The sequence below is a fragment of the Gorilla gorilla genome, chromosome 14 (genome assembly GCF_029281585.2).
Source record: "Gorilla gorilla gorilla isolate KB3781 chromosome 14, NHGRI_mGorGor1-v2.1_pri, whole genome shotgun sequence".
Classification (NCBI taxonomy): Eukaryota; Metazoa; Chordata; class Mammalia; order Primates; family Hominidae; genus Gorilla; species Gorilla gorilla.
In genome coordinates this window covers 123899208-123926330 of record NC_073238.2, presented here as the reverse complement: position 1 = coordinate 123926330, position 27123 = coordinate 123899208, and the positions used below count along the sequence as shown (strand labels likewise).

At 39.2% G+C, this 27123-nt stretch overlaps 1 protein-coding gene and 1 long non-coding RNA gene across 2 annotated transcripts in view; one reads left to right on the top strand and one right to left on the bottom strand.

Moving 5' to 3' along the window:
- The window catches only part of MYO16 (myosin XVI), a 583910-nt gene that overhangs the window by 18573 nt on the left and 538214 nt on the right, over nucleotides 1-27123 (bottom strand). Inside the window, exons 33-34 of the mRNA XM_019039479.4 lie at nucleotides 24701-24859; nucleotides 10114-10205 (exon numbers count right to left, since the gene is read on the bottom strand). Of these exons, the coding sequence (XP_018895024.4) occupies nucleotides 10114-10205; nucleotides 24701-24859 (251 nt within the window). The remainder of the gene's footprint in view (nucleotides 1-10113; nucleotides 10206-24700; nucleotides 24860-27123) is intronic.
- LOC129526097 (uncharacterized) lies at nucleotides 22445-25855 on the top strand. Its single transcript, XR_010130625.1, has 3 exons — nucleotides 22445-22742; nucleotides 23051-23125; nucleotides 25669-25855. It is a non-coding gene; the product is annotated as an uncharacterized lncRNA (long non-coding RNA).

Here is a 27123-nt window from a genome sequence, read left to right as displayed (position 1 = left end):
CATAGGGAAACAGAAGAATGAAAACAGCAGGGACAATCAGAAAAACACGTAATAAAACTAATATACCTTGTGATGGTGAATATTGAGTGTCAACTTGGTTGGATTGAAGGATGCAAAGTATTGTTCCTGGGTGTGTCTGTGAGGGTGTTGCCAAAAGAGATTAACATTTGAGTCAGTGGACTGGGAGAGGCAGACCCACCCTTGATCTGGGTGGGCACCATCTAATCAGCTGCCAGCACTGCTAGAATAAAGCAGAGGGAAGAACATGGAAGGACTTGCTGAGTCTTCTGGCCTTCATCTTTCTCCTATGCTGGATGTGTCCTTCTTTTTTTTTTTCATTTTTTTTAGACAGAGTTTTGCTCTTGTTGCCCACGCTGAAGTACAATTACACTGTCTCCGCTCACTGCAACCTTCGCCTCCCAGGTTCAAGCAATTCTCTTGCCTCAGCCTCCCAAGTAGCTGGGGTTACAGGCATGCACCACCAGGCCCAGCTAATTTTTGTATTTTTAGTAGAGACGGGTTTTCTCCAGGTTGGCCAGGGTGGTCTCAAACTCCTGACCTCAGGTGATCCACCCAAGTCGGCCTCCCAAAGTGCTGGGATTACAGGCATGAGCCACTGTGCCTGGCCCTGCTTCCTTCTCTTGAACATTGGATTCCAAATTCTTCAGCTTTTGGACTCTTGGACTTACATCAGTGGTTTGCCAGGGGCTCTTGGGCCTTTGGTCACGGATTAAAGACTGCACTGTCGGCTTCCCTACTTTTGAGGTTTTGGGACTCGGACTGGCTTCTTTGCTCCTCAGCTTGCAGATGGACTATTGTGGGACTTCACTTTGTGATAGTGTTGAGTCAATTCTCCCTAACAAACTCCCCTTTATATATTTATCTATCGTGTTAGTTCTGTCGCTCCAGAGAATCTATCTAATACATACCTAAATCTAACCATATCAATAATTACATTAATAGAAATGGTCTCATGAAAGGTTGTCAGATTGGATAAAAATAAATAAGACTCATCTGTTATGTTGCCTACAGAAATCTCATGTCAAATATAGAAAGATGAATACATTAAAGTGAAGGGGTGAATTTTTTGTGGGGAGGAGGCAAAAAGTTCTAAAATTACATTGTAGAGATAGTTGCACAACATTAAGAAGTTATGAAGAAACACTGAATTTTCATAACTTAAAGGCATGGGTTGTGTGGTATGTGAATTATATCTTGATAAAGCTATTTTTAAAAAGTAAAGGATGAAAAAATATACCTTGCAGACAATGAACAAAATAATGGAGTGGCTATATTAATTTCAGACAAAGTACACTTAAGACAAAGAAATACAAATAAAAAATGAAATTGTATAATGATGAATAGATCTTCACCAAAAAAGAGGCAATAATTTTAAAAGTCTTTGTATCTCAAATACAGCTTCCAAATGCATGAGGCAAAAACTGATGAAAGCGAAAGGTGTGGACAAAGCCACAGTATAGTTGGAGACTTCTGTGCTCTTGTCTCAGGAATAGATGAAAAATGAACACAGAAAGCCAGCAGAGACATGGATGTGGACACAAGTAACCAACCAGACCTAATCCGCACTTCCAGAAGACTCCACCCAATGGAAGCAGAATACATATTTTTGTTCAAATGCCCAAGGAAATTTCACCCAGACAGGTCATATCCTGGGCCATAAAAACATTTTAGTACATTTAAGAGAACTGAAATCATACAAGGCATACCCTCAGATCACAGGGGAATTAAACTAGAATTCAGCAGCAGAAAGGTACCTGGAAAACCCCAAATACTTGGAAAGCATCAGTATTAGCCAAAGAGAAAGTCCCATGGGAAATTAGAAAATATTTTGAACTGAATGAAAATGGAAACAAAACAAATTAAGATTTGTGGGATGCAGCTATTACAGTATTGAGATGGAAATTTATAACTCTATTAAATGCTTTTATTAGGAAGAAAAGAAACACTTCAAGTCAGTGATCTATGCTACCTATTTAAGAAAGCAGAAATAGAGAAAATTAAACCCAAAGCAAGCAAAAGAAAAGAAAATAAAAAACAACAGGAATCAATAAAACAGTAAAACAATAGAGAAAAATCAATGAAATCAAAAGCTACTTTAAAAAAATCAATAGAATTGATAAACTTCTAGCTAAACAGACCAAGAAAACACAATAAGCAAAATGTTTGCCATGCATGAAACTGGCAAGGAATATTATCCAGAATATGTGGAAAATTCCAAACATCATCAAGAAAATCATGCAAACAAGTTGGGAAATAAGAAAAGGATGTATTTGGATTAACGAGTCTGAGAATATGTGAAAATACTGCTTGGCAACCAGGAAATAAAATAAAACCACAATAAGATCCATTTTACATTTATCATATTGGCAAAAATAAAATGAATAATTAAACCAAGTGTTTACCAGGAGAGATGGAAAACTTTATTCCCTTTTAGAAGTATATACATTGGTTTAACCTTTTAGGGGAGTAATTTGGTAATAACCACTACAGTTGAAAATGTCCATGAGCAGAAACTTAGCACTTCCACTTCTAGGGGAATCTTGGGCAATTTTTTTGTTTCCCCCAATTGTAAGTTAGAGGCATTTTCAGTGATGTTAATTGTAGCATGGCTTGTAACATTGATAACTTGGAAATGATTTTGATGTAAGTTTTCCACTCACTTTGGTCAAACTGTAAACATGTTCTTAAGAAATGCCATGACCACATTTATATGGAACTTGTTTCTCAGAAAAGTTTCCAATGAAGGAGGCATGTTTGCACCTAAAAAGCAATATGATTGTGTGTGTGTGTGTGTGTGTGTGTGTGTGTGTGTGTGTTGAAAAGCTTATAGAGGCACTGGCCAGAATGTATGCTCACTTCCTTGGGTGCTGCAACTTCTAGCCCTCTAGTGAAGTTGTAAACTACAATATGACCTGCATATTGGCACTGAGCACAGAGCATCATCGATCTCCCTGCACCTTTCATGGAGATCACTGAATTAGGTTTTCTGTGGACCACAACACAACAGACCAGAGGAAAACACCATCTGCCTTGTGCTCATCTGTCCCCCTGAGGCACCACAGCACCCTAGGGCCAGCAGCAGCATGTCGTGTGACACCTGTCCTTCAGTCCCTAATGCTTTCCCCTCCTCCTGAGCTTGCTCCCTGCCATGCTTGTTGAAGGAATATGAGTATAATTTTGCACTAAGTATGTGCCGGTCATCAATAGTTTCTTATTGTATCGATACCTCAGCCCTAAAGTTGTTTTTTACTTTAACTTTTTTTTTTGAGACAAGGTCTCTGTTGCTTAGGCTGGAGTGCAATGGTGTGAAGACAGCTCACTGCAGCCAATCTCCTGAGCTCAAGTGATCCTCTTGCCTCAGCCTCCCAAGTAGCGGGGACTACAGTTGTCAACCCTAAAGTCTGTACATTTCACCTGGAGCTAATTCTTAGAATAAAATAACAAGTGGGAGATGCACGTATCAAAATGGAAAAAAAAGTCCCACTGCAGCAAAAACAAGAAGCTGTTTGCAGAATAATCTGTAGAAAGTGAGATTTTTTTTTACACTTTAAAAGCATGAATAGCACTGGTTATTACTTGTGAATATTATATGATTTATGAGTACACCTATGCTCAGTAAAGGTGCAAACATGGATGAAGGGCTACGTGCAAACTTCATTGTGATGATTCACTTCTGGTGTGGTAGGCAGGGATGAGATTGAGAGCTAGGATACATGTTTTTCCAAAAATGTAGCTCTAAAGTAAATCATGCAAAATGTTAAGACTTATTAAAGGTGGTGTTTCATTAATCACTGTTTCTTTCTAAGTTTATACTATTCCATAATAAATCATATTTTAAAAATCACACATATAATACATTTGACCAAAATCCCAGAAAAATATTGGGTTTTCTTGATCCAATCTAATCTCCTACATATTTTGGATAGCATCTACATGTTAAAATCAGAACTGGTTTTCAGAATATTGACCCTGCAAAGAAAGGAATATCATAATAATAAGAGCAAGTAAGCTTTTAGCTTTTTTTTTTTTAAGCACCTACAGTATTCCAGGCAGCATCATGCTAGGCATGTTACATATATTTTCTCTAATTGACCCCCAAAATTACCTTTTTGTGCACTTACATGATGAATGATGAATCTGGGATTCTTATCTAGTTCTTTTCTTATTTTCTTCACTTTAAAAACCAATTAAATTAATATTGAAATTGTTGTTACCTAGAATTTATAGTTAGCCAAATGTTTCCAATTACTTTGTTACTCCTCCACTATACAATAATATTGCTAATTGCAGATTTCCCATCTAGAAGGTGAGCTTGCAGAAATATCACAAGACTTTTTCCTCTTTCAAAACGTAGTCACAGCCAGGTGCGGTGGCTCACTCCTGTAATAACACTTTGGGAGGGAGGGGGGCAAATCATTTGAGGTCAGGAGTTTGAGACCAGCCTGACCAACATGGTGAAACCCCGTCTCTACTGAAAAAAGTATATAAAAAATTAGCCGAGCATGATGGCATGTGCCTGTAGCCCCAGCTACTCAGGAGGCTGAGGCAGGAGAATAGCTTGAACCTGGGAGGTGCAGGTTGCAGTGAGCTGAGATTGTGCCACTGCACTCCAGCCTGGGCAACAGAGTGAGGCTCCATCCATTTCAAAAAAAAAAAAAAAAAAAATTAGCCAAGTGTGGTGGCACGCGCCTGTAATCCCAACTACTTGGGAGGCTGAGGCAGAAGAATCACTTGAACCTGGGAGGTGGAGGTTGCAGTAAGCCGAGATTGTGCCACTGAACTCCAGCCTGGGACAGAGGGAGACTCTATCTCAAACACACAAACAAACAAAAAAAAACATAGTCACTACTCTGACTTCTTATTTTCTCAAAATTTATGGCAATTAAATCCTCCTCACTGATAATAGTGTCTTAATCAGAAAAAACTGTGCATTTATATACACTTATGTTGTATTAATAAATACAGTGCAATTTTATGATGGAAAAATACAAAATATAGGATATGTTTTTGTTTTTTATTTTCTAAATTTCTATTTATCTCTACCGGACATGACCTTTCCCTGTTGAAAATGCTGCCATTTCACACATCAACTTAATTTACTACCTTCATTTTTTGCACGTAATCTGTAAGTCACGAGTGGTGAGTACGGATTCCCTGGACCTTGGCTGTGTGAAAGAGCTTTGTGTGCTAGATCTCCGTCTCTTTGTAGCTCATATATGGTTTTATAAAATATGTATTTATATATGTTTCCTTTTGAAAGGGTTATCTTATGTTCCCTGACATATCTTTAGAATTATCGTTTAATGATTAAACTAAATATTTCCACATTTCATTATTTTATCTAACACACAATTTGTTTTAATTCCATGCTATAATATATTTCAGTGTATATAACAAATACAATGAATATAGAAAGAAGGCATTGGATTTATTTAGTGCTCTGCAACTCTTAACTTTGTTGCTATATGACATTACAAAAAGGTTTATTTGATCATTCAGTAAAGCAAACCACATAACAATTTGCTTTTTGATGTGAATCAATTGCATATTGATCTTATTATGGCTTTCATTGGCAGCTATGGCAGGAGTGAGCTGGATATTTATTAAGATCTTGGGTCCCAGATTGCCATTAGTTTATCAAAGACCGTGAATGTTTTCTTACAATGAATACCTGAATATGATCAATATGCATAATAACTTTTTATGTTCTTTACAAAAACAAAAGAATATTTTTAAAAACTTGGCAAGAAATATGATAAATGCCCATAATGAAAATAAAAGAACATAAAGCACATGATATTACTGTGGAGAGCAGACTGCTGAGAAGAAGAATAAGGCATGAAGAAAAGGTGGTAGAGTTAAAATAGTAACATAAATAGAGATAGCCTATGCTTAATGAAACAATTAAACAGCTCATTTCTCAATGTCAAGTGTGGACCCCTAAACAGATGTGTAACTAGAAATTTTTATGCCAAGGGCAAGCACCAAGCATTTTTGTTTCTGCGTCCCCTTCTGCCATCATTCTGCCTTCAGGCCATCCTCCCACCTCCCTGTGACTTTCATGCTTTTGCTCTATTTATAAATTGTGGGCTTCCTGTGTCGGGTTACCTGGCCCTCTGAGTCAGCAGAGGATTGCTATCATGGCAAAAAATGCGAAGAAGTCATTCTCGGCTGGGTGATGCTGTCAGCATTCCCCCCACCCCCCGCCGCTTAGCTTCTCACCACCGAGTTACTTCTAAAGGATTGCATCACGACAAATAGCATAAACTTTTTTTTTTTTTTTTTTTTTTTTTGAGACGGAGTCTCGCTCTGTCGCCCAGGCTGGAGTGCAGTGGTGCAATCTCGGCTCACTGCAAGCTCCACCTCCCGGGTTCACGCCATTCTCCTGCCTCAGCCTCCCGAGTAGCTGGGACTACAGGCGCCCGCCACTGCGCCCGGCTAATTTTTTTTTGTATTTTTAGTAGAGATGGGGTTTCACCGTGGTCTCGATCTCCTGACCTCGTGATCCGCCCACCTCGGCCTCCCAAAGTGCTGGGATTACAGGCGTGAGCCACCGCGCCCGGCCAGCATAAACTTTTAAAAAAAGTAAAATCTCATAAAATGGTAAGTAGATAAATGTCATATTCTTTTCATAAATGCTGTTTAATTCCAAAGCTACTTTAAAATACTATAACCTAAGAAATTCTAGATTTGAGTCCTGGGAACTGCCACAAAGCTCCCTCAAGGGCCAGTGTGTGGAATTCCATGATGTCATACCTCACAGCCGGTTTTATTCATGACCAGTGCTTGGGAAGTGCAAAGGAACACAGCCCCATGCACAGCGCAGCAAATGTCCCAGCTCTTGCTAGTTTCAAACATTTTATGTAAAATTAATTTTCACTACTTTTATATAAAGCCATTATAGTTTTCAAATTAATAAACAGTTATAATGCAGTACAACATCAACTATATTTTCTATATTTTTTTTTACATAAACAACCACCATATATTAAGGCTCCAGCCCTATCAGAAAATGTTTTGCATCTGTTTTGAGAACAAATGAAGAGTTTGTACACTTAGTGAAAAAAATACTTGTTTGGATGTAAAACTTTATAGATAGTAACAATAAAATTAAATGTGTGTATTAGTCAAAATTCTGATTTCTAAGCAAAGAAAACTAACCTCGGACATCTCAGGCAGGTAGAGGCTTCATTGGAAGGCTAAGGAAGGACATGAACTTTGACAAAAAGGTCTGGCGAGTGGGTGAGGTGGATTCAGGGGCTGATGGCTGGCGTGCTCTGAGCAAAGTTCTTCTCCGACTAATATTCTTCTGCTGGTGCTGCACGGAGCCACTACTGCCCAATGTCACCCCATGGAGCCAGGTCAATTGTTGTCCCTTCCATTATATGTCCCTCACTCTGCATCCATCATAGGTAGGTTAACTGAGCCCATCTTACATGTGTTTGTCCAGCTGTCAAAGCAGGGGAGGAAGAGGGAGTCCCTTCCCTTGTATTTTCATCATGGTAGGTGCGAAACTGAAATGTGAGACTGGCAGGAAAAAGCCAAATCACAAATGTCCATTATGGCTACTGAAGACTTTTATTTCTGAACCAAAAATTCTTTATGTTTTATGAAACAGGCCAGGTGCAGTGGCTCCCGCCTGTAATCCCAGCACTTTGGGAGGCCGAGGCGGATGGATCACTGAGGTCAGGAGTTTGAGACCAGCCTGACCAACATGATGAAACTCCATCTCTACTGAAAATACAAAATTAGCTGGGTGTGGTGGTGCACACCTGTAATCCCAGCTACTTGGGAGGCTGAGGTAGGAGAATCACTTGAACCAGGAGGTGGAGGTTGCAGTGAGCTGAGATCATCCCATTGCACTCCAGCCTGGGCAACAAGAGTTACACTCTGTCTCAAAATAAATAAATAAATAAATAAATAAATTTTATGAAACAGTTGAATGACTCCTCCATTTCTTTTAATGGGTTATGATAAGTTCATTCTCAGAAACGGAACATATGATCTTGATTTCCATTCAAACTGTGGACTCAGTGAATTTTCCATATGATCTTTGGCAAATCACTGACTCTATTTTCTCTTTTCTTTATCTACCATAATGCCCAGACATTTTATCTTCCTTGAAGGGAGTTTATTAAAACTGCTGATGAGGCTAATGAAAATATAGACATCCTTAAAGAGAAATTTCATTTTTGGTCACCATTTAATTTTACTGCTACATGCCCAATCTGTCTGGGACTGGATTTTATAGAATTTCTATTTAATTGCATTAGTAGAAAAGCTAAAAAGCTGCTTCCCTGCATGTGTCTGTACTTCTTGTATAAATGTCACATGAGCGATAAATTCTGAAAGCCATTAAACACATAGTTTCACATAACTCTTACAGCTTCTCACCAGTAAGGAATCTGTCTCATCACGTGAGTGCCCACAATTTGCATGGAAGAAAATAAGCATGGTTTTCAGTTTCCTTGAGAAAAAGAATGTGCCCCAAGATGACTGGCAGTTCCTGCCTCATCAGGGATGTCTCCATTTGAAAACAAGGCCTCTTTGAAATCTGAGAATGGAAAATGATTCCCGACGACCTTTCTCATCTCTCTTTGATTCTTAGCCAAACACAGAGGAAAAGTCACAAAGCACCCTACTATATATACCGTCTTTCAAATGACTCCCTTTGTCTAAGAACCACATTGCAGGGGCAGGCCTGGAAAGGATGTCAGATGGCCTAGCATTGTGTTGTAATGTACAGGGGGCAGGCCTGGAAAGGATGTCAGATGGCCCAGCGTTGTGTTGTGATGTACAGGAGTCAGGCCTCCAATACAAAAATCAAACCAGTGTTCATGACCAGGAGGTTCCCCTGTGCATGATCTCAGAGGAAGCATCTGTGATGCTTACAAGGTAAAGTAGATGCATCTCTAAGGAATAGAGGGGAGATTAGGACAATCTATTATTGCAACCAATCAGCATTTTCTTTCTATTTCAGTGCCTGGATATCAGTGCAAGTGATTTCAGAAGATTGCCTACTGTAAGATTTATTCTTAAGATTCAAATTATTGATTTTTCTCACTACCTCATCAGTGTTATTTAGAAAAATCTCAGCTGATAATATGGCCATGCCTCTATAATGCTAAATATTCCAAGGAAAGCTGATCATTAGCTGGATACTTGATTTCATGGAAATATCTGGATACTTGGCTGAGGTTATTTTAGACTTTTATGTAGATGTTTGACATAAAAATTGTGCTGTAACTTTAGATAAAATGAGAATCCTGTTGCTAAAGCAATAGTCTGTTAATATATTGATAATAAAGTCTCTCTAATGAGTGGTTTGTGCATCACCTTGAATGCAACATTATATATTTTAAAGATAATTATTTAAAGTATATTTTAAAATTCAACATAAAAGGAAAATAAAACAGTACATTCTATAATATAAATTCTTTCACTTTCTAGAAGCACAAATGGGTTCTTTTTTTCTTCTTCTTGAAGTGATAATCTTGTTTATTTTGGTGAAATTGTTAGGAAGAGACACATAAAACATTTACATGGAATCAGTAATGCACCTCCAAACAGTTTTGTGGACTGCAATCTCATTTTGATTTTACCATGTTCTCATCATATGTCATATTTTAAATGAATGTGAATTACATGCAAATGAATGTCATAACTGAGATAAGATGCATGCCATGAAACCACAGGTGGTTCAAGCATTTTATTCCCAGGTGTGGTCACTAAGAGTCATCCTATTTTAGCCAAGGTCAAATGCATAGCAACTTCATTCAGCAGATTTAATATCATCTTCACCCAAGAATAATTTTAAAGTACCACAATATAAATTAAATCTACAATATTTCACTTAAAACTATTATGTTTTCGTTGTTTTGGACATTATTCTTTATTTTGGGAACAAGCAGAAAATTGCAGTCAGCTGAGGTGGAGAGAGAAGACCATTCAGCTGAAGGAGTGCAGGGCAGAGGTGAGAACAGCTGAGCTCTCCAGTCCACACAGAGCATCTATTGGTAACAAGTTAATGAATGCCTTGTCATAACTGAATTCCATTTGTCACTGCACATGTCAACAGACAGACATCATTACCTGAGTGGTGTGACTGTCCCTGTGTCTTTGAAATGTCGAAGTCCCTGTGCCACTTATAGACAACTGTGAGTATCCATCTTCTTCAGGTAAACCTATTGAGGTCAACACAAATCGGGGGTTAAGCAGTGTCTCCTTGTTCCAAATAAAGTAAGTCATGCACTCATTACAATAAACTAGAATTGTTATCTTTTATGAATTGAAATGATGATCCTTAAACACAAACTAAATACTAAATTTTGCAATGAAACATGGGCATGCACAGTACTGTGGCAGCTTCATTTAGGAAAAGAGGGCATATCCTGCCAAAGGAGATACAATGATAATAAGGAAATATGTGATAACAGCACAAAAGTGAGCAGATAAGTACTGGAGGGGAGAAGGGAAACTTCTAGAGACTGAAAAGGTTTGAAGAAGCATACGGGGTCAGTGACGGGCCCACTGAGTCGGTAGGGTGACTGCAGACAGCAGAATGTGGCTGCCATTCATAGGATTGCAGGGAGACGAGGAAGGGATTGAAAATCAGAGCATAACTAAGCCTGTGTGTCTGATGAATTCCACTGGCTGTAGTTCATTTTGTGCACAAGGAAGCAAAGAGACTGGCTGAATTTCCATGAGGAAAAGGTGGGGAGAGCTGCCGATTCACAACACACCAATTCATGAGCAACCACGCAGAGTAAGTTGTAGGTTTATGAAACTTTACATGTCCCTCAACAACGCGAAGTCACTATGAGGCACCAAATGATTTGATTAATTATCCTTTATGATCAAAGCAGTTTCCCAGCCTCTGCACTATTGGAATTTTGGCCTGTATGATTCTTTGCAGTGGGGTCTGCCCCATGCATCGCAGGATGTTTAACAGCATCCCTGACCTCCACCCACTAGATTCCAGCAGCACCCCAATTTGTGGCACCCAGAAATGTTCCCAGACATTGCCAAAAGTTCCTTGGAGGGCAAAGTCATCCCCTCCGACACGGGCTGAGAATCGCTGTGATACAGGCATCACCGCAAGTGACTTCGATTAATAAACATGAATAGACGAAAAGAGAAATAAGAACCCAACAAAATGAATTCAACTCAGAGAACTTTAAATACTGAAGTGATTACTACTCTCCTCTGAAAGCATAATTAACTAGCACAGCGTAATTGATTAAACATATACATAATTCCTAAATTAAAAATCATTAGACAATCAGTGCATGCTTTTCCAATTATAGGAGAGAGTTCCTCAGGGAAGTCGACACAATCCTGTCAACACACAACAAGGCCTTCCAGGTGATCTTGTTACATGTCCAGATACCTTGGTATGGAAAAGCTAACTTCATGAAGACTGGGCGGACAATGGCTAGTGGGTGGGGGGTCTCTTGCTGGAGAACAGATCTCGGCCACAGGCAGCAGCAGTAGCCTCAGGTGCTACGTGGGAATAGTGTCCTTAGACACTGTGGCGGCAGGACACAGGAAAGGCTCCAATCACAGTGAGTGTCAGAGCAGCCTGAAATTCACACAGGCGGAAGGGAGTGTGTCAATCCAAGATCAGGTACGATGTGAAATTTCAGGAAACTAGATAAAGCAGATAGTTGGAAAAAAAATGTGTTTCCGGGTAGTAGAGCACAACAAAGGGCTTGGGATTCACGTGAAGGACCACCTCTTAGAGGGGAATAAAGGATGGGGTGCTGGGAGGAAGGGGCTGATTGATAAGCAAGATAAACCTTCACTTCTATAGGAACCATAAAGAAACCAGTTCACCAGCTATCTTACTAAGACAGGGGATCTGTGGCAGGAGAAGACAAATGTGATCCATTTTTCAAACCTAAATTATAAATTAGAAGTCGGGGCTGGGTGCACTGGCTCACGCCTGTAATCCCAGTACTTTGGGAGGCTGAGGTGGCGGAGCACCTGAGGTCGGGAGATCGAGACCAGCCCAGCCAACACGGTGAAATCCCATCTCTACTAAAAATACAAAATTACCCGGGCACAGTGGTGCACACCTGTAGTCTCAGCTACTCGGGAGGCTGAGGCAGGAGAATCGCTTGAACCTGGGAGGGAGAGTTGCAATGAGCCAAGGTTGCTCCATTGCACCCCAGCCTGGGTGACAGAGTGAGACTCCATCTCAACATAAATAAATAAATAATAAATAAATAAATAAATAAAATTAGAAGTTGGATCTCAGAATCAAAACAGAAACTCAGTTGAAAGGGTATAAGCTCAGAGTGGAATCGATAGCCTGCTGAGCACTGCATAGAGTCAATTAAATTAAGGTTAAAAACATTTATGAGCAACCTCTGCATAAGGCGCTGAGAAATACAACGAAGAATGAAGAAAAGTCCCCACCCTTGAGAAAGAAAGTCATAATTCAGTGAGAATGGCACTGAGGCCAAACACACAGCAGCATGATTTCAGTATTAAGAGGAGTACAGGTCACGTTGAACAGGGTCTTGGAGAAGGTAAGGATGCATTCTGATGGAACGGACTAGAGTAAACTTCATGGTGGTGTTGCTAAAGGACCTGGGCCTTCGAGGAGGAGGACAATTGTGGAGGGCGAACAAAGTCGAGAAGGACATGCCTGGCTGAGAGCACAAATGTGATAAGGCAACAAAACATAAGGACGCTTCGCGGAAATGTGACCACACTTTGGAGACGATAGGTAGCACTGCAGACTTCCCAGAAGAGAAGTGACACCATTTTATCCAAGTAATGAGTTCAAAGGTATTTCATTCATAACTGTTGACTAAAGAAAGAATGGGTCCCAGAACCTGTGTCAGGGCTCCACAGACAGGGACAGATGGCAGCGTGGGCAGGTGGTCGCATGCAGGTGGAGGGCCAGGTGAGGACAGCGGGGAGGGAGGCAGGTGAGTGGGTGCTGGGGGAGACAGGCATGTGGAGGAGGGGGTGGGACAAGCGACTGGGCCCGAGAAGTCAGAGGGAAGGGGATTTTTTGAAGGTTGCAGCAAACAGGCCAAGGGTCCTCATCACGGCCAACGCACTAACATTGTGAGAACTGGAAGGGACAGAGTGACAGCCAGGAAGCGCTAAAGGTGCAAAGGAGGTTACACAGCAGGAGGTCTTTTTTTTTTTTTTTTTACACCAGCACAATATTTTATTTAGCTGCCATATTAGAAGCAGTACATTTTTAAGGCAAATTATTTTAAAGTGACACCAAATGCACAAACCATGAATTAAAAAAAAAAAACGGATTCATGTCTCTATATAAACATTAAAAATAAACATATTGACAATGCCCTAAAAATAAAATGTGTATTTTAAAAGAACAATGTAGAACATTGAAATACGTTAAATAAGAGGCTTTTTTAATTCTTAAAACATCCTACAGATCCCAGATATTAAAAAATGGACAAAGAATAAGTTTAGAAAATAAAAGAGAAAAAATATGAATGACTAATAAGTAATATACATATTCAATTTCATTAAGAATTCCAAGTAATGGATATGAGACTACGTAACATTCATTCTATCTATCAAAATAACACAGTTTTAAAACTTTTTATTACAAACATTTCAGACATAAAGAGAATATGCAGTGAAACTCCATGCACCCATTCCAAGCCTTGGGGCTGTCAATTTTATCCATTTTTATCCATTTTTTATTCATTTTTCACTTAAATCCCAGAAATCATGTCATTTCAGCTGTAAATATTTGTACATGTGTCCCTAACTGACAAGAACTTTTTTTTTTTTTTTTTTTTAACATAGCAAGGATTTTCTCACGCAGCTAACGGGAACATTGCTAAGCAAAGGCCCCCAGAAAAGTCCCACAGTCTTGTGTGGGTAGAGAATCCCACGGCGCATTTTAACCAGGGTGAAGACTCCAATCGTGTTGGAGGAACATTTAAAGTGAAGATGGAGCTCTTTATCTGTGCCTTCATTAAAAGGTGGAATTCTGTCTGAGAAGGAGCTTCTGCACATTCTGAGAAGCCCCCACTGCTCCTCTTACTGTAGCAGCCTTCTCCCCAGACCAGGCTTGGAGTTAACAATTCCCAGCTTAGAGATTCATGTGTCCCTTGCTGAACACATTCTTTCCAGGGCAATAGTGTGCTTCAGAAAGTTGAGCTTTTGGTCCGTTTGATACCAAACTATTTCAAAAAGCCATTCTTGCCCAAATGACAGCAAATCAAGGTCTTCTGAAACTGCGTCCACCCTACTCTACCCTCCAGATAGCCCGCTCTTCTGCTCAAAGAAAACATGCAGATGTTCAGGGGAAGGAATTCCCCAAAGCTGATCTCCATGGCATAATGGATATGCTGTGGACACTCCATAGAACCTGCTGCTGCTCCTTCAAACTTGGGTGGGCAAAAGTCAAAAAGGCTTTGGCCTTGATTGAAGGTTTAGCAGGAAGAAGCAGCCTCTATTCTCCCTCTCCTCCTGAATTGGAGGCTGCTCAGAGCACTGAAAGTTAAACCTTCCTCCAGGACACAAAGAGGAATGGCTTTTAGGACATCCTCCTCATCACTGTGGTGTAGACCTGGTCCCTGGAGTTCTGTGTGATTTTTTAAAGTAATTATGAAAAGTGGCAGACTCTGGGGCCATGAGGTCTACATGCAGAGCCCAGTGGGTTCATGTAAATTCTTATAAAAAGAAAAGAATGAAGGCTGGGTGCAGTGGCTCACACCTGTAATACCAGCAGTTTGAGAGGCTGAGGCGGGCAGATCACGAGGTCAGCAGATCAAGACCATTCTGGCTAACACGGTGAAACCCTGCCTCTACTAAAAAAAATACAAAAAAAAAAAAAATGTGGTGGCACGCGCCTGTAGTCCCAGCTACTCGGGAGGCTGAGGCTGAAGAATCACTTGAACCTGGGAGGCGGAGTTTGCAGTGAGTTGAGATCGTGCCACTGCACTCCAGCCTGGGTGACAGAGCGAGACTCCATCTCAAAAAAAAAAAAAAAAGACAAGACAAGAATGAGAAAGAGACTTTCAAGGGGGGTATGGCACTGAATTTTACATGGCTGACCGGTTAGAATCTATTAGTCAAATCTGTCATTTTGTAGGGACCCAAACTTGTTTAGTCAATGGCAAGAGGGTTTGAATTCTCTTTTTACATCTGTCCAGCTTTCCAAGTATTCCATCACCTTTGAATCCACTCCCCTCTTGATTTCCATGAAATTGGACATCTGTCTTCTATCTCTTGAGCACCTATTGTATGTCTCCATTTCCCCCCTTCTCAATGTAAATTTCTCAAACTTTGGCATTCTAAGTGGTTTAGTGGTCATATTTCTTTTCTTATTCCTCTTTACGATTGTTCCTCTGATGCTATAAATAACCACCATGTCTCCAGCTTCTTTGAAAATTCTGGCTTTTCTCTTTCTATCCTGGAACCCTGGCCTAAACTCCAAGCCTGTCATCATCATTTATGGAAAAATCATCCATAATCAGAAGAAGTCCTTCTCTCTTGAGCTCCAAATCCGCTTATAGAATTAACCTCCTTTGGGAATTGCCCTTCCCTTCTTAAGAGTGCTGTATTCTCCCATCATTTGCCTCAAATTCTTGGAGTCGTTCCTGACACCTTCCTCTTCTTGACTCCTATACCAATACAGCCTTTAATACTCTTGCTTCATGTACAAAACCTGCCAAGGCTTAAGTGAATGAATTCAAAACTGGCACCCCCAAACTGAGTTTCCAATTCTATTGTTCACCCTGGATAGTACAATCAGGTACACTTCTCCAAAATAGCAGAGAGTACCCCCCATCAAAACAAGGACAACCCTTTCAGAGATACTCTTTTTTTTTTTTTTTTTTGAGATGGAGTCTCGCTCTGTCACCCAGGCTGGAGCGCAGTGGCGCGATCTCGGCTCACTGCAAGCTCTGCCTCCCAGGTTCACTCCTGCCTCAGCCTCCCAAGTAGCTGGGACTACAGGCGCCCACCACCACGCCCGGCTAATTTTTTGTATTTTTAGTAGAGACGGGGTTTCACCGTGTTAGCCAGGATGGTCTCGATCGCCTGACCTTGTAATCCGCCTGCCTCAGCCTCCCAAAGTGCTAGGGTTACAGGCGTGAGCCACCACGCCCGGCCGAGACACTCTTTAAATTGGCATTCATGGCTCTGTAGACTCCTACATAATTGTTTCTTTCCTCTGTTATTTACTCACCTATTCTATCAGAGAAGCTGATTCACATTTCTGCCACAATACATTGTGCAGCAAATTCATGGAAATGTGCTCCTTTCTTTTCTGAATTAAACTCAATTTGAAAATCCCAACCTTCTCTATGAAGCGTCCTTAGCAATCCCAGCCCACCAGACTCATCTCTTTTATCTATGTGGAAAGTAACAGAGTAATCATTATTTATGGGATTCTTTTGATATTTATTGCTGACTGCCCTATTTTGCAGTCTCCTTGGTATGTATTTTCAATGTGCTCCATATTTTCACTGTTCAAAGAGGTCATCTTGTGTTGCTTAGGTATCATAGGGCTCCCATGCATAACACAATGCCTACATGTGACAGGTGCACTTGGTAAGTGTTTTGATTGACTAATGTGAACCTCTCTCTTCACTGGGTTTCCTCTTGCCATCCTGCCCTTCATATTATTTTGAATCCTCCAACCTAGATATTAAATAGACCCTTCCCCTGAACTCCACCCAGATATTCCTGCTTCTATTCATCCCAGAGATTCCAAATTGTAATGTCTGTCTTTGCCCCGAATACCAGCACAAGCCATCAAAGTAATATTGTGTATTTGGCTGTACACGTGGGCATTTGTGTCTAAGAAAATATCATAAAGCACTGATCTACTATTACAGCCTGCATGGTTTCAGAGAAACGAATTCACTGCCTTGCACCTCATCTACCTCATTCATGTAATTGTTGTTTCTGTTGGATAAACCCTCATGACTCTTCTAGCTCTAAAACACATAATATTTTATGAATAACTGTGTATAGGTAATATTTCTTGAGTATTAACTTTCTGCTAAATTTAATCATATAAAATACAGCAGTCCATGAAGTAGGTGCTCTTATTATTCCCATTTTTAAGATTAGAAAATTGAAAAAGAGAGAGGTTAAGTAACTTGCCCATGGTCGGGGAGTTAATAAGCACCAGAGGTGAGCTTCAAACCCAGGCAGAATGATGCCTTAAGCACTGGGAACACTATTCCACTGCGAGGAAATAGCAGACTGAGCATTTCAATCTATTCCTTTTCAACACTGACTTCTCAACTGCAGTGGAGAAAATGTAATTAAATAATATCCAAATTAGAAATTATTTAATGTGACTTTAAAATGCTTTTAACTAGAAGGATGAGTGGGGCAGGGCTTACTTGATGCCCCAGGAGTTTTCTTTCTTTGCAAAGGTAACTTCTGTTGCTTAAAATAGATGATTGCAACATATTCCAGATTGTCAAGTGAGGCTTGCTTCCTTTTCTCTGGCTGTTAGGCTTTCAGTCAGACAAGGGTATGCGTTCCAAAGAAGGTGTACAATCTCCATAAAGAAAGTGATGTTGTAAAATACATATTAAAGATATTTATGGGTTCCAACCAAACGCTCCTTGGCTGGTGGTTTGGATTGATTTCGAGGTGCGGCTGATGGAAGCCCTTCTTAGATGTTCCCAGAACTGGTGTGGTTTGGCACCCTAATGGCCTAAGTTCAACAAGGCACCGAAGTCAGAGCACAGAATGCAGATTTCCTGGTCCTGCAAATGATGGCCCCCAACCTTTTGCCTTAGGAAGCCTTTATTCAACAAAAATAACCCTTATTGTGCACTGAGGATGAACATAATGCAAATTAAAAATAGACAACGTGTACAGAATGATAAATGTAAATGCAAACGCAATGACTGCATTATTTAATTGCAATTTTTCCTGATACCCAGCCATATTATGTATATTCACTGAATAGCAAGAAAGAAAATAATACTGAACATAAAATGCCCTAGTTGGAATTTTTTATATCTATGTGTCCCCACAAAATAAACATCTTTATGTTCACAATATTTTGTTTGATAAAGCTAAAATGTTCTAACACTAAAAACTGCTCTCTAATCTAATGATAAATAACCACAAGTCCAGGGAATAATTAAGTATACAAAAAAAGATCCAAGTCTGCGTTCGCATCAGTAAAAGGATGGCAATTAAAGTAAGTGATAGCTATAATTACCCACACATAACTATATTTCAACAAATGAACAAACAGATAATTATTTCTGGGAAGCAGAGGTAGCATGCAGATACTGGCATTCAAAAGAGAAATGTTTCCTAGAAAATAACACTGTTTCTGATTCAATTAGAACTTTAAGTTATTTTAAACATTTATTTTCATCTTGTGCCCTTATTTACAAAGTGCATTGGCTGCACTTTGTAAGTTATGAACCTGTACTAATAATTGCTTTAAGAGTTATCATGCTCATGTATATATCACATTCTGCACATGTGTAATGTTTGTTCAATTTCTATAATACTGATGAGGCAGTTTTTCTGACTCTGCCCTCTGTATGGGATTTACTGGTTCCTCCGTAACAAACAACATTGTTTCAATCAGCAAATGCTTACTCAGGGCCTAAGTATAAAGGGTATTGTGCTGAATGTTTTAAAAATCATGGAGAAAGTTCCAGGCCCCCAGAAATTCATGGCGCTCACAAGAGTAGATCAGCATAAATGTGTCAAGTTGCTTTGAAAGATTGAATTTCCAATTGAAATAATTTTCCTTTTGCACGCATAACTCTTGAGATTTTCAAGTGGTTTTTACTTAATGGCAGCATAGAACCAACTTTATTTTAAAATTTGTAAGCATGTTAAGGGAGAACACAGAAATCTGTGTTGCAGGCTTTGGCCGTACACACTATGTGTTACATGCTGAAGTTTAGAACCCTGATACTCCTAAAGAATTTATATTATTAATTTCATGGATCCTATTCCACAAACATCTCCATTTTGGTCTAGAGGGTTTCTGTTTGTTTCCTTGGTTTTTGGTTATGTTTTGATATTTAGAGTAAGACTTGCAGTTATTATTATTATTATTATTAAGTTTTTTAGGATCATTTCCGAAGCTGTAGTTTTTTGCCTTTTGCCTCAAAACACGGAACACTTAAATATTTTGGTGAAGAGAAGTTCCCTTTCTCCATCTCTTTCTTCCTCTTTTTTTTTTTTTTTTTTAAATCGCAGAATTGTAACAACCACACAAATAAAACAAAGAAATAGAACACTGGCAGCTCTGCGGAGGCTCCTGTAGTCATCTCTCCAAATCGCTACTGGCCTTCCCCTCCAGATGAAATTGCCATCCTCACTTTGTGGCAGTCCGTTCTCCGAGCACCTCTTCCTTTTCAGGCAGGTCTGTAATTCTAGAGTGTGTGTAGTAGTATCGCCCTGGAGTCTTCAGTTACATTTCTCTAGTTACTAATGAGGTTGGACTCCATTAAAATTGTTTTTCTAAGTGGTATTCACATATTCTGTCCAATTTTCTTTTCAGCTGTCTTTTGTTTTTAATTTAAATAAACGTTGAATATTAGCCTTTGTTGGGTAAATGTGTTAAAAATATTTTCTCCCTATTTATGTTTTTTTTTCTTTTTTCTTTATGGTTAAAACTTTTGTGTCTTGCTTAAGAAGCCCTTCTTTCCTTTTATGAAGTAAGAAAGATACTCTCCTGTTGTTTCTTCTATCCATTTTATTATTTGACATTTGACATACGGATCTATAATCTGTCAGGTATTGTTGTGTGTATAGCATTAGGCAGAGTCAAGGTTCACTGTTCGCTCCACATGGATAGCAATCAATTATTCTTCCCCAGTGCCCTCACATGCCAATTTTGTCATAAATTAAGTGGCTAATTATGCAGGCTGGAGTAATATTATTTTCTTTCTCCTTCCTTCCTATTCTCTGAAAGTGTGTACGTGACATTGGAGTTATTTAATCCTTAGAATTTTGGAAACATTTAGTGGAGAAACCATCTGACTCTGGAATTTTCCTTGTAGGAAGGCATTCAATTACAAATTCCATTAATTTAACATTTACGGTGTTATTTAGCTTTCCTACTTCTTTTGTCCATTTTCGTTAGTTCTATTTTTTTTTAAGAATGTATTTGTTTATGTAAATTTGCAAATTTATCTTCGCGTAAAACTGTTTGTAACATTCTCTTACTATTTTTAATTTCAGCCAGATCTGTATTGATGTCCCCTTTTCAATCTAAAATCTGTTATTTGTGCCAATTTTCTCTATTTCTCTATCCCCTTGCAAGAAAATTTTCAATCTTATTAATGTTTTCAAAGATAATTTTTAAAAGATAAACAACTTTCTCTTTCCTTCCTTTCTATCCCTTCACATTATTTTATTTGTTTTATATTTCAATAACTTATGTTCTTATTATCACTATCATATCTTTCCTTTTATTTTCGTAGTATTTAGTTTTTGTTCTGTTTCTAATTTCTAGACACTTTTAACACTCATCGTATTTGTTCTCTTGTGATGCAAAGGTTTGAAGCCATACATTTCCATTTCTTAAGAGATCTTTTGCAGTAACATGGATGGAACTGGAGGCCATTATCTTAGGTGAAATAACTAAGACACAGAAAGAAAAATGCTACATGTTCTCACTTATAAGTGGGAGCTAAATAACGTGTACACTTGGGCATAGAGTGTGGAATAATAGACACTGGAGACTCAGAAGGGTGGCAAGGTGGGAGGATGGGATGGAATGAAGCATATGAAACGACTTAATCAGGACAATATATACTATTCAGTTGATGTGGACACTAAAAGCCCAGCCATGGCCACGATGCCATACAGCCTCATATTGACCATATCGACACTGTACCCGAGACCCTTCCACTCATACACAAAAGACATTAGACATGTCCTAAAAGTTCTGTTGTCATATTTGCATTGTCATTAGTTAAAATATTTTGGTTTTTAATTTATTTTGTGATTTCTTCTTGAATACATTGATCACTTAGAGATTTTATTTTATTTTATTTTTTTAGACAAAGTCTGGCTCTGTCACCCAGGCTGGAGTGCAGTGGCGCGATCAGGGCTCACTGCAAACTCCGCCTCCTGGGTTCAAGCAATTCTCCTACCTCAGCTTTCTGAGTCGCTGGGATTAAAGGCGTATACCACCACGCCCAGATGATTTTTGTATTTTTAGTAGAGATGGGGTTTCACCATGTTGGCCAGGCTGGTCTCGAACTCCTGACCTCAGGTGATCTGCCTGCCTCGGCCTCCCAAAGTGCTGGGATTGCAGGCGTGAGCCACCGCGCCTGGCCTAGAGATGTAATTTTTGACGTTCAAATATATGAGCACTGTTTTTGCTGCTTTTTAATATTTGCACGTTGTATCTTTTTCTTTTCTATCCCTTTACATTTACTCTTTCAGAATCCTTATGTTTTACTGTTTTCAGAAATCTTAGTTTTTAAAATATTCTGCTAATCATTTTTCATATAAATTTACATTAAATAAGTCTTTTAAAGTTTATTGTAATTAAATAAGGTTTATTTTCACATGTGTTTTTATATCTACTGTCTCAGAACTTTCTCCTTGCCCTATTTTTCCTATTTTATCCCCTTTTTGCATCTTTTGAGTTGACTTTTTATGATTTCATTTTTCTCTCTTTACTAGTTTGGATATTATCTACCCCACTAATATTCTTTCAGGGGTTACCTTTGAGGTTACAACTGGCAAGGTAGGTTTATCAGTATATAATATTAAATATTATTTTACTCCTCCAAATTTTACTGCCTTTTTAGTTATTCTTTATTCTTTCCTTTATCTCTAAGCATTCTGAGTCTGTCAGTGTTTAATTCCTTTCATTTTTATTTTTTTTCCTAAAAATATCCTTAACTCCCTTTCATTATTACAAGAATTTTTGGGGGGCAGTTATTTTATTTGAGCATGTTAACTATGTTATTTCATTGTCTTTGGACTTCAGTTGCTACTTTTCGAAGACAGTACATGTTTTTACCTCTAACTGCTTTTAAAATTAATTCTCGGTCTTTATTTTATAGGTGTTTTACTATGATACACCTAGGAAAGTTTTATGTATCCTACTCAGGCTTTGCAAAGGTTTCTGTTTCATTTTTACAAAAGTTGGATTGATTATGGTGTAATTTAGAGACAGTGAGATTCACCTTTTTTAGACATACACATCTGTGCATCTGCAGACATGAGCACTCCCGGTTGTCTATAACACCACATGTCCTTCTGAACTTCATCTCCTGCCATTACGCCCAGCCTCCAGCAACCACTCAGCTGTTTTCTGTCTCCAGCTTTGCTTTTCCCCAAATGTTATATAGGCAGGATCACACTTAGTCTTTTGATTTTTTTTTTTTTAACCTCAACACAATGCTTTAGCCATCCCTTTTGATGCTCGTTACAGTTGATCACTCTTATTTATTGCAGGCTTCATCCATGTGCTAGTTCAGCCTGTGAGATGCTGGTGAGCCCACCTCCAGGCACTCACGGACTCCCCACCCATTGAGTGTGGCCTGGATTTAGTGACTCAATCAAATGTGACAGAGTGCTGGGGTGTCATTTTCAAGACTGGGTTATGTGAAGACTGCAGCCTCCATCTGGGGTGCTCTCTCTTGGATTGCTTGCTCAGGGATGTGGGGAGAGCTGCTGTGCTGGGAGGCTGCCCTGTGGAGAGGCCCATGTGAGTTGACTTGGATGTGAACCTTCTGTGGCCTGCCAATAGCCACGTGATTGACCTTGAAAATGGATCAGCCTTCACTCAAGTCTCAGGATGACTGTGATCTTGACTGACAGCTTGATTGCTGTCTCACGGGGGACCTTAAACCAAAGGCACCCTGCTAAGCCACACACAGCTTCCTGGCCCACAGAAACTATGAAATAATAACCATTTCTTACACAAGCCTCCAAGTTTTGGGAGTAATATTTTGCACAGTGATGGATCACTAATACAAGCCAGTCACCAGTTGAAAGACACTGAATTTATTTCTAGTTTTATGTGATTATGAATAATGTCACCATATGCATTTGCATACAGGTGTTTGTGTGGACACTGCTGTCATTTCTCTTGGGAAGATACTGAGGAGTCAGATTGCTGCATCCCGTGAAGAATGTATGTTGAATGTTATAAAAATCTGCCAACTTAAATCTGTTTCCTGGTGCTCTTTCGTCAGCATTGGGAGATGCTCTAACATTTCTCACCGAGTCTTTCTTCTGCTCATGCGCTCCCTCTTCTTTCCCTAAGACTTCAATCATCCTTCTCATTGTCCTTTATGTCTCTAAACCATTGTCTGGAGTTTCCATTCTTCTCTTTTGCTTCAATCTGTTTCATTCTGGGGATTTTCTGAGTTATCTTCCACTTCCCCGGTTATTTTTTATTTGTTTTGTTTTTAAACAACTATATCTAATTAAATTTAACTTTATCCTCTGTTGTACTCAATTTTATTACTGCATTTTCCAATTTCAGAATTTCCATTTGACGATTTCCTTATAGTTTCCCATTTCTGCTGAAATTCTCGTTGTTTTATTTCGTGGGGGGCTGAGTGAACATACTTATTTTAAGGCATGTGTCTTTGAATTCCAACCTTTTGAATCCCTGTGGACATATTGCAATTGGCTGCTGTCTCTGCTTTTAATTTTTTATCTTATTTTGTGTGCTCCTATGCCTGGTTATTTCTAACTGTGTTGGACTTTGCATTTGAAAATGGTTTCTAAGAATGTTTTGAAGCCTAGGATGCTATTACTGCCCTTTGGGGAAGATGTACACGTGTTTCTCCCAGGTACCTGTAGGCCTGGTTACATCTGGGCAACTCAACATTGTTCTTGGTTCTGGTTCACTCTGACTCTTGGGAAGAACACTTGAAGGCCCCACCCCAAGGCCTTGGTGGAGCCACGACTCAGTTTCTTGCCCTGTAATTTGAGAAGGCAGTCAGAAGCACAACTTGACTTCTTAGCTGCCTTCTCTGAACAATGTGGGTACCCTTATGTCCCCATGAGCCAAGCTGCAAGTGTGGGCTTCCTTGCTTCGGCTCACCTTGCACCCCACTCCCAGGTCTTCAGCTGCTTCCCAGCATTTCAGCATCGCAATGGTTCTCCCACCCCTCTAATTAGACTAAACAAACATGCTTTTCCCAGCCCTGCGGGAGGCCTTCAGGAATAGTTGGTCTGAGTCTTCCCATCAGTTATTCCCAGAAGCCTTTGTCTTCTTTTATTTGTGAGAGAAAATACTTGCATGATCCTCAGCTTTCGTACCTGCAATCAAGCCACTTTCTAAATGTGGCACTCATTGATGCACTTAAAATACCTGAAGCCAGTCTGGCACTTATCATCTCTTTAATATTATTTTCCTTCACATTTCTTAGTTTCCAGAATAATTTTTTAATTAAAAATATTGGTAAAGAATCTATTGCCTTCTTCTGCTCAGTATAAGACTAATTTTGGACCAGTTCTTTTAGATTAACACTCCATAAAATTTCGGAAAAGTCAACAAGGAGTGAATAGAATTCCAATTCTTTAACTGAAGCAATCATATGCTGACAATAATACTTGCAGGGGAGTTTCATGGTTTATATTCTATTTTCCAGTTCTTAACCCTACTTCATTTTCATATTTTAAATCCATTCCTCCCAGAAAGTTGATACAGCCTAAAACTTTTATACATTTACTTCTGAGTTTAAAAAGTGCTTACCATTTGAGATGGAATTTCCATTTTCAGCAGTTATAGCACTAGACAGTGAATTAGATAACTGAATTCCATGGTTATTTGCATTTCTGTCTTGAGTCTCGGAAGTAATTTCTGACGTACTAGGGTCATCTCGGCTACTTATGTTCATGTTAGTTTCAAAACCTAAAATAAATTTTAGAAAACATAATTATTTTCTGATAACATGTACTGAATATACTGAATAAAACATTTGGAGAAAATAATAAAACATCAAATCAAACATTCATGACATTTAAAATAATAATAATCTTTAATAAAATTTGTAGCCTATATAATATTCACCTAATTTTGCCACAACAATGTCAAACAAAAAGGAAAATGTCAAGTGGTAAAAATAATTTGTTGCATTCAAACATATTTATAAAGAATTTTTTATGTCATAGATCAAATAACTTGTCATTATAGTATTGCCTGTCATGAGAAAGCAATGAGTTCATGTTTCAGGAGTTTTCTGAATGATTACATTTAAATAAATTAAGGCAATCTTACAGCTTTGGAAAAAATAAGAAACACTTGAGTGATAAGAAACACTATAGTGATATTTTCAACATCACTATAAACATTTTTAGTGTCCATGTTGGAATACTGAACTTCAATACCCGACTTCCGCATTCTGCACACTAAGATAATTACTTAAATATGTAATGCTTGTCCTATGTTAAGTGTTTTGAGAGGTACGAACACAGAAGCCACTGTCCAAATTCCGCTGAAGGGCCTGATGAAGACTTTTTAAAGTGATGAAATATTAATAAAGTGAAACACAGCAAATGCTTCTATTTGGAGCAATGTCCAATGGAGGTAGGTTTCCCCATGGTCACTGCATTACCCTTAGGCACACAATCAGACTTTGCAAATCAGGCACAACTGCCATCAAGGGGCCAGACATCCCCCCATCACCACCTCTGCCAAGTTACCTTTCTCTGACTTCACAGGTGCACCTGGGATTGGCTCTTGCTTCCTAAGGAACCTCAAAAAAGCTGCAACCTATTGGAGACTTTTGATTCAGCATCAAGGATATGCGTGAGATTTTGGTTCTTTTCTGTTGGGACACAGTTGATTCTGACTGTCTTAAAGTTAGACCTTTCTAAAGATTTAGACTAATAAATTATTTGAATGGGACAACACACATCATTTGCTTTATTATACTTTAAATATGGCAGAACGGTGTATTACCACCCCAATCCCAATCACCGGTACCTCCATAGGCAGAGATGTTATCCTTATTTTGCTGAAGAAGGAATTAGGGTTACTCAGAGTCATGCAGTTGGAAAGAGATAGAATGGAACTTTAACCTGTATGTTCTGATTATTATTCAGTCTTTATTTTTCATTAAAAGACAAATTGGATTATGTCATTTCCATGCTGAAAACTTTTGGATAAACTGCTGTTGGTTGCAATCTACAGAAAGAAGGTAGGAAGGAGACAGGGAGGGAAGGAGGGAGGAAGACAGGAAAACAATGAAAGAAAGGGAAAAAGGAAAGAAAGGGAGGGAGGGAAGGAGGGAGGTGGGAGGGAGGGAGGGAAGGAAGGAGTGGGGAGGGAAGGAGGGAGGGAAGGAAGGAAGGAAGGGAAGGTTCCATGTCCCCAGAGCTTCTCTCTCAAGGCTGGTCTTGACTTGGTCCCTCTTAACTCCTACCTTGACATTATCTCCTCTTGCCTCTCGAGACATACCCTCAAATAACACTACAAGCAATGCATGTTTATCCAAATTCTCCATATTGACTTCTGTTTTCTTGCTTTGGTGCACTCAAGCCCTCTCCCGCATCAACCCCAAGTCTTCCTACCCACCAGTCAGGACCTTGGTCAGATCACCCGCAGGGACCTCTCCTTTACAGCACAGAGCACAGCCTGTTCTGCCCAGAAAGGAAAGCAGGTCAAGATTTATGAGCAGGAAACGCTGGATAGATGGAATAAAGGCAAAACTATCGGCATTTTGAAAACTAGGCAGAAGAGTTTAAATTTAAATGATCCAGCGAGCCACTGTGGCTCCTGACTCCATTATACATAAAAAACAAAGACCTTCAGTCAAGTTAGCATGTACAAGAATGGCAACAAAAGTGAAAGTCAGGTGATCTTAACTGTTTTAGCTCTTGACAATGAGCAATTATTGAACGGGCTGAAACTGAAAGAATACTTATCAATGTGGTCAACTCTAGTTTGGCTTTTTTTTAATTTCTGTTAAGCTTCTGAATGCCAGTAAAACAGGTTCTGTTTTAAAACTGGCTCAAGATGTACTCACCTGCTTTCATGTTGCTTTCACCTATTTTATTTTTGCACTCTTTAATTCAGTTATTTATTGGGTGCCTACTATGTGCCAGATACTCACTGAGTGCGGGAGATACATAATGAATACCACTGCCTGGTACCTGGGCGCTTCTCTCCCAAAA